Source organism: Manacus candei, unplaced genomic scaffold (assembly GCF_025592945.1).
Source record: "Manacus candei isolate 608988 ecotype Guabito, Panama unplaced genomic scaffold, ASM2559294v1 h1tg000036l, whole genome shotgun sequence".
Lineage (NCBI taxonomy): Eukaryota > Metazoa > Chordata > Aves > Passeriformes > Pipridae > Manacus > Manacus candei.
Window position 1 is genome coordinate 2,629,228 of NW_026138084.1, and position 12,062 is coordinate 2,641,289.

A 12,062-nucleotide genomic window follows, 5' to 3' on the forward strand; every position below is an offset into this window, starting at 1 on the left:
GGGACAGTCCCTGCCCTGGTCCTGCTGGCCATACTAGTGCTGGTACAAGCCAGATAAAGGCACAAACAGCTGTCAGTCAGTTTGTTAGAGTGTCCCTTTCTCTGTGCATCCACAAGAGCGTTTGTCAGCCTGAGAACAGGAACACAAGGCTGCTGGGATTGAGGCAGGTCAGAGCTATCACCTAGTGCCACCTCGCTGTGTGTTTGGAGGTGGCTGCGGGGGCAAAACCACTCTGGCTGCTTTATTCCTGCTCTCATGCTCTTTTAAAGTGTTTTTAAGCTGTAATTGTAACTCTCTGATAGTTTACTTTCATAAATGTGGGTTTTTTTAAAAAATCATTCCTAAAGCTACAGAAAGGGGATACAGCTCTTCCAGAGCTTCAAAATAGCTTCCTGAGTCTTCTTGAAATTTTTCTTGGCTTAGAAAGCTGAAATACCCCTGATGGAAGCACACCAGGCACATGCCCTAATGAGAAACACTCTGCCCCATGTGCAGCTCCTTCTCTGAGATATTTCTCCCATTTCAGGTTGGAGTTGGACTCTCAGAACCACTGGTTTTGATCATATCTCACCATTCATTTGTTGAAGTTTGTGTTGCTTAAGGCAGTTCCTTTCTGATTTTCCCATTTAGTGGTCAATGTTTGATGGTCTGTTTGCAGTGTTTTGAGAGTCCAGTGCTTGGAAAAACAATTCAGGGAAAAAGAGTGAAGGAAGATATGTTAATTCCTTATAGATGGTGCAAAATATGCCTTTACCAGAGAGAAGACAAAGGAGGAGGCATGATATTGGAGGAATTTAAATGGCTGTTTCCTAAATAGGTTTTTTTAGTGTTCTTCTATTTGCTGACTTGTGAGCTAACACCAGTCTTAGCTCATTTTCAGGATTATTTATAAATGCCCTTAGTGCCCAGAAACTTCCATTATATCTTGTATGTTACTCTATCCTGAGCCCAAATTAAGCTCAAGTAGCAGAAAGCGACGTGGTGCTGCTGATTCTCTTGGGAAGGGCTGTGTGTTCATGGCTTCTGTTTCACAGCTGTAACAAACACCCTTGCCACAGCAAGGGGTTTTTTTTTTGTTTTGGTTTTTGTTTTGTTGTTGTTGGTTGGTTGGTTGGTTGGTTGGTTTTTTGTTGTTTGTTTGGTTTTTTTTGCATTTCACTACTTGCCCAAACTCCAAAGTTCTGGAAATAGTGGATGATGTGTTCTGCCTGTCGCAGAATTAATGTCTGGTGTTGTCCTGTGAGATTATCTGTGTTCATCTCTGTGGTGGGCAGGGCGCCTTCCCACCTCCCTAAGTGTCAGTGCCAGTCAGAATTTACACCTCGTTTGACCTCAGCCTATTCTAGGAATGCAGTAGATGTGCTGTGTCTGCTGACAATGGGCAATCAAATACTAGAAAGGAAGTTCAAGGAAATCTGTCTCTCTCCAGTATCTCCCGTAATCAATCCGTCCCACACTCACATCAGAAAACCTTCCCAATGCGCTGCAGAAACTTCTCAAATTACTTGTGCCTCATTGTGTTGCTCTTCCAGCAGATTCTGGAGGGGTGACAGTCCCTGCTGTGAACTGGGGCCTGTGACCATGAACTTCCTTCTAGTTGTTCATGCTCTTACTCTAATTGCTTGTATGGAGCAGAGCCCTCCACGACATCCCCCATCAGTGCTGGTGCATAAGCTCTCCTTTTATAGGACTTGGTAGTATAGATTATAAACATTATTATTAAAATATGATGATGATGAGGAGGAGGATTTGGTAGTACAGATAAATAGCATTATTAAATATATATAGGTAGAGAAATAATATTATTAAAAGATAAAGATGATGATGATGATGATGATGGTGATGATGATGATAGTTGGTAGTAGAGACACTGTACTGTTGGGAATACAATGTGGGCTTTGGAAAGTTCCCTGAGCCCTGTCCAGAGCAATGACAGCCCCCAGGGACATGCCCACATCTGAGGATGTCTGGGATGCTGCTGCTCCATAAAATTACCTGCTGTCCCTGGCAGTGTGTCCAGCTACTCAAAGGAACCAGGGAATCTCTTCTAGCACAAATGTGCTGTGAAAGGAGTGAGCTGCCTGTGAGGGGTTGGTGTTTCTGGAATCACTGATGGCTCCTGTGTTTCTCCCTGTGTCCCCACAGCCAGCCACCTGCTTCCCCCAGCACCCAGGAAGCCATCCAGGGCATGCTCTCCATGGCAAACCTCCAGGCCTCGGAGTCCTGCCTTCAGACGTCGTGGGGCACCAACCAGGCGAAGAACAACTCCATCTCCATGCAAAACTCCAAAAAAGCAGGCGGCGGCGGCAACAAGAACGCTGGGAAGCGGTTACTGAAGAAAAGCACAAAGAACAGCCTCGACATCGAGGATTACGATGAGGATCAGGACCACTTGGACGCCTGCTTTAAGGACTCGGATTACGGTGAGTGGGAAGGAAGCAGGGTGTGCCTGGGGCTGCATGGCCACACCTGTGCATGTCTGCAGTGCCCCATTGCCCGTGGTCGCTTTCTCCTGCTCTACGGTGGTGGTGTCGGCCGGTGTTGGGTGAGGAGGAGTGTTTGTAACACGGGGGCTGCACCACAAAATCAGCAAAGACCCTGTGATACCAGAGTGTCTGCAGAGCCCCTGGTGACAGAACCATCCAGGCAGGCTGGAGTTGAGGCTTGGCACAATGAGAAACTCTCAGAAATATGAAAAGCCCCTGAAACTGTAGCAGTCAGCCCAGAAACAGGAGACTGTCTCAGAAATGTGGGTCAGGCACTCGTGACAGAAATATCCTTGTCTGCACAACGGCAAAGAAACATCTGGCTGAGAGGGGTGAGAAGTTGACTTTGTACATGGAAAAGGGATCCAATGCTATTTTGAGTGTTGGCAGAAAAGGCCAAGCATCTGCAGCAGAAATGAGCACAAAGCCAGTTTGCACCAGTTACATCAGTTCTGTCATAGTTATCATGGAATCATGGAATGGTCTGGGTTGGAAGGGACCTTAAAGCTCATCTCATTCCAACTCCCTGCCATGGGCAGGGACACCTTCCACTAGCCCGGCTTGCTCCAAGCTCTGTCCAACCTGGCCTTGGACACTTCCAGGGATGGGGCAGCCACAGCTTCTCTGGGCACCCTGTGCCAGGGCCTCCCCACCCTCACAGGGAAGAATTTCTTCCCAATATCCATCTAATCCTGCCCTCTGGCAGTGGGGAAGCCATTCCCTCTTGTTTTGTCACTTCAGCCTCCTCTCCAAAGTCCCTCTCCAGCTCTCTTGGAACCCTTTTAGGCACTGGAAGGGGCTCTGAGGTCTCCCTGAAGCCTTCTCTTCTCTAGGCTGAAGAATAATATGCAGAAGCATTTTTGTGTATAAGTGAGGAAATCAAGGCAATAAAGTAAATGCTGATAGGGACTGGGAAGCCTGAAGTGCATAAGGGGGCAAGAAATTGGTTTATGCTGCATAGCAGGAGAGTCTCTGCATGTTTCAGACTCCCTGGCAAGTGTGACCATCAGGAATCACTTGCTCCAGTTAGGAAAGAGAAGTGGGTCTTTTCAGATCATTAATAGAGCTGCCAAGGAGATGTGGGGCTGCTGTGACAGGTTGCAGGAGGCTGCCCAGACACTGGAGAGCACATGCACTGGGATGCAGTGGGAGTCCTGGACATGCTTTGCAAAAGGGCAGCACAGGACTGTGGTTGACAGATGTCACACGTGCTGTCCTGAGGGGCAAATTTGCTCCCTGTGCTGGTGCTGCCAGTGAATGGAGAGTGGTTGTGAGCAACTGGGTCTGCAGAGGCTCTGCCAGTGCAACATGTGATCCACAGACTTCAAGTGTCAATGACCACGTGCCCCAGGAATGCCAACACCAGGGATGGGACAAATGGCAACTGGCAAGAAAATGAAATACATGTGAAAAAAAAAACCCAGAAGCTTCTTAGAAAAGGCTGGGAAAAAGTTTGGGCAGAAAAGTTGGTGTTTATCCCAGAGGGCTGAGAAGAGTCCGTTCATAGAATGGCTCAGCTTCATCTAGAGAAGAGGAGACTGAGGTCAGACCTCATAAGGATCTGCAGCTCCTCCAGAGGGGCAGTTCCAATCTCTGCTCTGTGTGACCCAAGGGAATGGCTGGAGCTGTGCCAGGGCAGGGTTAAGCTGGATATCAGGAAAAGGTTCTACCCAGAGGAAGGTCAGGCACTGAACAGGCTCCCCAGGGCAGTGGTCACGGCCACAAGGCTACCAGAGTCCAAGGAGTGTTTGGACAACGCTCTCAGGGACAGGGTGGGATTGTTGGGGTGTCCTAGGCAGGGCTGGGAGTTGGACTGATGATCCTGATGGGTCCCTCCCAACTGAGGAGATTCTGTGATTACAGAGTACCCTAAAAGTACCTGGTCACAGTTTAATGACAACAGCTCCCAAGGGTAGTGTGTGCATGAGAGCAGAGGAAAGTCCCCTGAGTGTCACAGCTGCCAGCCCTCAGTGGCACTTCTGGGGACCATCCAGCCGTGGTGCCTGCGGTCACCACACCTGGACAGAGCAACGTGCAGGGTAGAGCTGTTTCCTACACTGAAACTATTGCCTTTGTTTCCTACTGTAGTTTACCCTTCTCTCGAATCAGATGAAGATAATCCAGTTTTCAAATCCCGATCAAAGAAAAGGAAAAGTTCAGATGATGCCCCTTACAGTCCGACGGGTAAGTCCATGTTGTCTGTGCTGCCCAGTCTCAGGCTAAGTTGTGCAGGTCCCTAAAAACCAGCCATTTTTCCAGGAGTGTGGAAACCATAACTAGTGATTTCTTTATCATGTGAAGGATTAACCCTTTCCAGCACAGTGGGAGGTGATCCATGTACTGTGATTCCTGCTGAGCAGTGTTAGCCTTCCTCCTTCAATCAGCTGGCAGGAAAAAATCATTCCTTGGTTGGTTTATTTCTCCTCACACTCTTGGTAGTGGATCAGTTGGTGGCACCTTAGCAGAGGGGTAACAGTCAATCCCTGGACACCGAGTAGCCATGGATTTTAGGTGGTGACTGTGGGAATAGTGAGAAAGTGTGGGAATAGTCTCCTCCAAGCTCAGCCAAAGCTGGGTGGGTTTGTTGGGGCTCACCAGAGGCAGTGACAGGCAAGAGGGTCCTTAGACCCCTTTGATGTGGCCCACGAGTAGGGGCCCCTCCACGGCGTGCTGTGTGTGTGACAAGCAGCCCATGTCTCATCAGCTTGTGGCACTGCATGTCCTCCCCCGAGGGGGAGTGAGCACCATCCATTTGGAAATGACGCTGGAGTTGCTCATATCCATAATGTGGGCACACACCCACACAGCTTTGGCTTCAGGTGGCCGTGGAGTTGCTCAGCTGTGTGCCATCTTTATCAGCAGCTTCTCCCCACGCTGCTGTGCCCGGAGGCTGTTGGCACCTCTGCCTTCAGTCACACCCTGGGAAGGGAAAGGCAGAGGCTGGCCGTCCCCATCGCTCCCTGCTGAGGAGGGCAGAGCCCCAGTGCCCTGTGCATGGCTGTGCTGCTCCCACAGGCACATCCCTGCCCCTCACCTGCCTCTGCTTGCCTTGCAGCACGAGTTGGCCCCTCAGTGCCTCGACAGGACAGGCCGGTGCGAGAGGGCACGAGAGTCGCCTCCATCGAAACCGGACTCGCCGCTGCCGCCGCCAAGTTGTCACAGCAGGTGAGAGACTGCTTGGGCAGTAGGAGCTGTCAGGGGAGGAGAGCCCTGTCCCCCAGCAGAGCTGTGCCCGAGTGCAGCGCAGTGCCAGCCCTCCACAGTGTTTGCTCATGCCAGGGACACAAGGCTCAGCAGTCTCAGGGTAATAAACGGGATCAAAGCCCAACAGTGTCACAACACACCTGAGCACGCCACAGGGTGACAAGGGACAGAGGAAAAGCATAGGGAGGGGTGAGGGAGTGAGAAGGGCTACCAGGGTAGAATAGGAGGAGGTTGTCCCAAAGGAGTGTATTTGGTGTGTATTTGAGAGCCTGACTGGTGTGATTGCCTGTCTGTGCAGATCAGCTGCTGCGAAGTGTCAGGATCTGCTTCCAAAGATTTGGTGAACTGTGGGTAGTTAGGGGCCAGTTTAGCAAAGGTACCGGGGCACTTTGGTGTTGGCAGGTGTCCAGTCTCTGAAGGGGTCAGATAGGCCCCAGATAGGTCACATGAGGAGGTGCTAAGGTGACAAAGTCTACTGGAGGAAGGTTGGTGAGGCACCTCGGGAAGCTGATGGAGATGCAGGTTGTGGTGGCTTTGGGCTTCTGCGATGTAGACTGTTGAGTAGAAGAGCTTTGAGGATGGTGGCAGGGTATCATCAAGAAGAAACTGAAAGTAAGCAAGGGACTCAGGACGGTGACAGACTGCTGTCCTCATGGTGCACATGTCCAGGTGCAGTTACAGGTCAGGAGATGACATGTGTGTCCTGGTGGGAAGCAGAGGCTGAATCAGTGGGATGTTTAATACCCTCCATGCTGTTGTGAAAGGGTGTGAAGATCCCTGAAGATAGGAGGTGCCAGTGTTTGTGGAAGATGGAAAGCTTTGCTCATGCCGACCCCGCTGCCGTGCCAGGGCAGTGTCGGTGTGGCCCTGGCTGGCTCCGCTCGCCGCAGCGGTAACGAACGAGGAGGCTCTGCCCGGGGCGTGGACGTAGAGGCACGAGAGGCAAACGTGTGTGTGCAGCTGTGAGCGAGACGGTGTCGGAACAGCCCCCGAGCGCTTGCCCGTGGCCAACTCCGCGGGGTTTCGCTGTATCAGCACCCTAAGCAACGCCGCTGGCCCTTGCCCTAGCTAAAGGTCTTCTGGGGATTAATCTGAGCTTCATCTTTGTCATTTTAAAGGAGGAACAAAAAGGCAAGAAGAAAAAAAATACCAAAAAGAAGCTGTCAGCCCCCAACGCAAGCAAAGCGGCTCAGGAAGGCAGCTCGCCCGAGCCGAAGCTGGAGTCACAGGCCAGCAGCCTCACAGATCACGAGTACACCGCAGGGGCCAGCACCTTTGGGGTCGCCCAGCCTAACAGGGGATCGCAGCCGATGGCACCCGGTGTTTTCCTCACACAGAGGAGACCCTCTTCATCCTCGCAGAACAATGCCTCCGCCAAAGGTACCAGGAAACGCCGGGGGTTGTGGTGCAGGAGTGGGGAAGGGTGAAGCCATCGTGTAACCCGTGCCTTTTGCAGGGCCTTCACACGCCGTGTGTGCCGTGGGGGTGCAGAAGTGCAGACGTTTGGATGCAGGTCAGATCCAGTCAGAGATAGGGCCCATGGCCTTGGCTGTCCTGGCATTGGGGCCAAAGAGGTGTTTTGCTCCTGGGCTGTTGGTTGCAGGGTGTGAGGCATCCCATGTCAGGAGCTCTGCTGAGCATGGCCTGAGCTCGTGAGGAACACCCACAGTGTCACATCCCAGTCCAGCCTGTCTGGCAAAGCCTTTGTCTGGGGAAAGAGGAGGCTGTTCTGTTCAGAGTAGGGCAGCACTGTGGTGGTGGCAGGGGTTGTACACCACCCTGTGCTGACTGTACCTGAGGACACTCCTCCCAGGCTGTGTGAGGCAGGGCACACTGCAGATCTCTCTGGAGAGTTGCCTCAAAGGAGCAGAGGAATAGCAAACCTTGGGAGTAACACAGGTTGCAGGAAGAGGTCTCTCGTTGTCTGCCCTAGGGAAAGTGTGACAAAGCTGAGGCTGTGCCCGGATCTGGGCTAGGACCTCCTGTTCTCTGCTTGAACTGGGATCAGGAGGTGTGGCTGAGGCAGGAGTGTGGGACAGGCGCTGCATAGTGTGAAGGTTGTGTGTGATCCCACTGGGAAAGACCCTGATGTGACAAGTGAGGCAATGTGGCACATGTTTTCTGAATTCTCTGTATTTGAGTGGAGCAGATTAGAGGAAGTGCAAGGTATCCTGGCAGCTTGGATGGACCATAAAGGAGGATGAGTATAGCCTGTGGTAGGTGCTGGGGTCCTGCCAGGATCTAGTAGTATTTGTGGCTTTCTGCAGAGCCAGAGTGGAAGGAACGTGTTTGCCTGGAATTCTGCCTTTGTGTTGAAATGGTGGCATTAGGGAAACAGTTCCAAGGTAGTGGAAGATGTGGTGGGAAGATGATCCATCAGATCCAGATGCTGATGGAGCCAACCCCCAGTGTGGCTGGTGAGCTGGCCAGCACAGCAGGGTGTTGTGCAGGGAGCCTGGCCAGGCATGTGGATCCCACCCTGCCCATGGGATCACTCAGTCCTCAAAGGAGGGAAGGGGTCATTGCCAAGAGAGGAGAGGCTGATGTGGCAGGGAGTGGAGCACCATCAGGTAGGTCTTCCTGTGCAGGGTCTTAGGACAGCTGAAGGCTCTGAGGGGACTGCAAAGCATCTCTGCATGGAGCACAGGAGAGTACTGAGTGTGGGGACCACCAGGTTGGGCATCACTGGGAATGAAGGCACTATGGAAGGAAATGGTGGGATGAAGCAGAACCAGGGAGTTCTAGGACCTCCTCAGGAAAGGTCTCTCAGTCTTACAGGGTGATGTGAAAGGAAGAGAAATGAGGAAACTTCCTGTGGGAAGTGTCACCCACACATTCACAGTCTTTAAATCTGGGGCACTTAAAGCACCTGGGACCAGTGGAGAGGAGCTCAGTCCCTGCAGGCACCACACTTGACTGACCCTGTGGCAGATCAATGGGAAGGGGAGAGGCTGCCTGGGTTTGTGCCCAGCAGTGCTGGGGCAGTTCCTGGCTGTACAGTGGTAGCTGGGGAGCAGCTGAGGAGCAGCTCCAGTCCCAGGAGCAGCACACAGGAAGCACAGAGCTCACTTAACCACATTGCTGGGGCTCCTGGTGGTGGTGGTGTCCTCATCAGGATGAGGACAGGGAGTGATGTCCACCTGGGGTGTGTGGGAATGCCTTGGTGCTAGTCTGGATCTGCAGGAAGGAAGCATGTGTGTCTGTGTGTGTGTGTTTCCAGCATCCTCCTGGTGAGGCTGGATGCAGGTGGTGTGTCTGGCACTGCAGGAAGAGAGGGCAAGGAGAAATATGGAGATGTGGTGGTATGTGTGTTGGTCTCAATGTGGTGAGTGAGGGACCAGGCATACTCAAGGCAGTGCTTGTCCCGGGACCTGTGGTGGCATGTGAGCTGAGGATCCCTGTGCCACATGTTTCCCGTAGAGGAAGTCAGAGAGGAACCCAGAGAGCCCCGAGGAGCCTGCAGGTGCAAGGAGCTCTGTGTGCGTGTGTGTTTATGTGTCTGTGTGTGTGTGTGTTTGTGTATGTATGTTTGTGTATGTATGTGTGTTTGTATGTGTGTGTGTGGTGTTTGTGTGTTTCGGTGTTTGTATGTTTGTGTGTCTGTGTGGTTTTGTATCTATGTTTCTGTGTGTGTGTGTGTGTCTGTGTATCTGTGTGTTTCTGTGTGTGTGTGTGTGTGTCTGTGTGTCTGTGTGTGTGTGTTTGTGTGTGTGTGTCTGTGTGTCTGTGTGTGTTTGTGTCTGTGTGTGTGTCTGTGTGGTTTTGTGTGTGTGTGTGGGTTTGTGTTTGTGCAGCCTCTCCCTGAGGAGCGGGATGGCACTGGTGTGGCAGGGTTTGAATGTCACCCTGTGGGCAAACAGGTGACCATGAGCAGTGAGCCGGGGCAGGTGAGGACACAGGGCAGCAGGGCTGGCACTGCAGAGGCAGGAGGGTGCCCAGCAGAGACGGGTCCCTGGGGGTGGGTGGGCAGTGTGCCCTCACAGTGGCAGGGTTGGTTCTCCAGGGACTGTGTTCCTTGCTGAGCCCCTCACGCCTCGGGGGTCCTGGCGGGTGTCCTTGAAGGTCCTGGGCAGGGCTGTCAGCAGGGCCATGGGGCAGGAGGCAGCCAGAAGGTCGGTGCCTGTGGGGTGGTGTGGGGCAGGTGCGGGCCCTCACCTCGACCCTGCTCTCCTTCCAGGGAAGCGCACGAAGAAGGGGATGGCCACGGCCAAGCAGCGGCTCGGCAAGATCCTGAAGATCCACCGGAATGGGAAGCTGCTGCTCTAGTGGCTCTGGGGACACTGCCACCCAGCTCTGGGCCCCCACCACAATAATCCCTTTAACTTTCAGCGGTCGGACTGTACAGAATCCTGCTATAAATATTTTTTAATATAGATGTCCTTTCTCAGAGTGCTGAGAGCGACTAGCCGCAAAAAGTTAATACTAATCTCGGCCACCGAGGAGCGTGTCGGTCCCCCCGCTCCGGCACCGGCACCGACCCGGCTCCGGGCCTTGGGCCCCCTTCCCGCCCGGCTCCGAGCAGAGCGGGCGGCCGTGGCCGGTGTGGCGGCAGAGTCGGGAGAGCGGGAAGGGGCCGCGAGGCCTCGTGGCGAGCGGGGACCGCGGGGCCGAGGCGCCGGGCTGGGAGGCGGTGGGCGCGTTTCTCAGGCACCCCTCTGCCACCCCGCCGCGTTCCCGGGCCCCCCTTTTCCTAGAATGTAGCTTGTACATAGCTTTTGGAATAACCACCGCCGGGTTTTTATACGGGGAGGGTCTCTCCGGGCGCCGCCCGCCGGTACCAGCTCTTTGCGTAACTTCTTGTACGAGGAGGGAGACAGTTATTTTACTAGCACCTTGTGGAGTGTTTCCGTGTTTTGTGACGATGTAATTTATTAATGTTTGTAGCTTTTTATATTTGTACATTTCTTATGGGCTTTGTTTATATACACACATTACCGGGGCGCGGCGCCTGCGGGGAACCAGAGCCACCCGCCGCCGTGGCACAGGGCCACCGGGGCCACCGCCAGGGCCACCAGGGCCGCGCCGGCCTAGGCGTCGCGCCGGCTTTTTTTATTATGATTATGATTATTATTATTAGTATTATTATTTTTTCGCGACATGTACATTTCTAACAAAGTTTATCGTGGCTATCTATCTATGACGGTGTTTTATTTACCGATTCATATCAAATGCTCTTGTATCGACTTCACGAAAATCTTAAGTAAACCTAGAGCAAAGTTTAAAAAAAGAAGGAAAAAAAAGAAAAAAAAAAAAAAAAGAAAGCAAAGTAAAACTATTTCAGGTTTTGTACACAATTGCCTGGGCCTGGCCTTTTTGTGGGGTCGGCGAAGGAGGGGTGGGGAGGCAGCCACGGGGTGTCTGAGGGTGGGTTGGAGGAGCAAGCAGGGACCCACAGCAGAGGCAGCTGTGGGGGCTCTTCTGGCAGTGCCCCAAGTGCTCCCAACCCCCTGCCAGACCTCTGCTTGCTGCAGCACCACAGGAAGCCCTGGCTAATTGGGCATGGTTTTGAGTGTCCCAGTAAGGTACCTCATGGTCCACCCAGAGATGTTCACCCACTGCCCAGCACTGCTCTCATCACCCGCCTCCCTTGGACAAGTATACATGCTTGTTACCCTCTGCTTCCTCCCTCCCTCTTGGAGGTCACCCGGTGCTCCAGGCTTTCCTCTTTGCACACACTGAAACCTGCAGCATCCCACCTTTTTTTCCAGACTGGCCCTTGAGGCCAATTTCCAAGCACTTCTTGGTTGTCACAGAGAAACTGAACACGACACCTGCTGACATGTGCAACCTGCAGTTCTTTTTGCTGACAAAAGGCTGTTCCCACCTCCCACACCTGCTCCCTGCTCTTGGAGACATTATGCTGGCAGTGTTCCTCTCTGACAGTCCCAGCAACCCCAGTGGTGCAGGGCTCTCTGCCTCAAGGTAAGTGTGGTGTGGCCTCACACCCCAACCACGTTGTAGTTGCTTACTGGATGGCAGTGACATGATGGGATAGAATCATACAGTCATAGAGTCACAGAAAGGTTTACAGTGGGATGGACCTAAAGCCCTGTCCAACCTGGCCTTGGACACTTGCAGGGATGGGGCAACCCCAGCTTCTCTGGGCAACCTATGTCTCACCACTAGGGAAGAATTCCTTCCCAGTATTCCGTCCATCCCTGCCCTCTGGCAGTGGGAAGCCATTCCCCCTTGTCCCGTCACTCCATGCCCTTGTCCAAGGCTCCAGTCCAGCTCTGCTGTAGCTCCATCAGGGATAGTAGTGACCTGTTTTGTAAGCTCTTTCTGTCTGAAGAAGAATGTGCAAGTGGCCTGAAACATGTGGCACAGGCCAGGTTTTGTGGCTGTGTCCTCTCGAAGTCAAAAGTGGTCTGA

The 12,062-nt window shown here is 52.8% G+C and overlaps 1 protein-coding gene across 3 annotated transcripts in view; it reads left to right on the forward strand.

Annotated features, from left to right (window-relative positions):
- The window catches only part of PHF2 (PHD finger protein 2), an 82,721-nt gene extending 71,737 nt beyond the window's left edge, over positions 1 to 10,984 (forward strand). Inside the window, exons 18-22 of one of the 3 annotated variants that reach the window (XM_051793232.1) lie at positions 2,146 to 2,423; positions 4,575 to 4,670; positions 5,542 to 5,651; positions 6,809 to 7,070; positions 9,868 to 10,984. In XM_051793232.1, coding sequence (XP_051649192.1) covers positions 2,146 to 2,423; positions 4,575 to 4,670; positions 5,542 to 5,651; positions 6,809 to 7,070; positions 9,868 to 9,956 — 835 coding nt within the window. In that variant the 3' untranslated portion in view covers positions 9,957 to 10,984. The remainder of the gene's footprint in view (positions 1 to 2,145; positions 2,424 to 4,574; positions 4,671 to 5,541; positions 5,652 to 6,808; positions 7,071 to 9,867) is intronic. The other 2 variants (XM_051793233.1, XM_051793234.1) reach the window with 2 other exon arrangements.
- Positions 10,985 to 12,062: the final 1,078 nt, after the last annotated feature.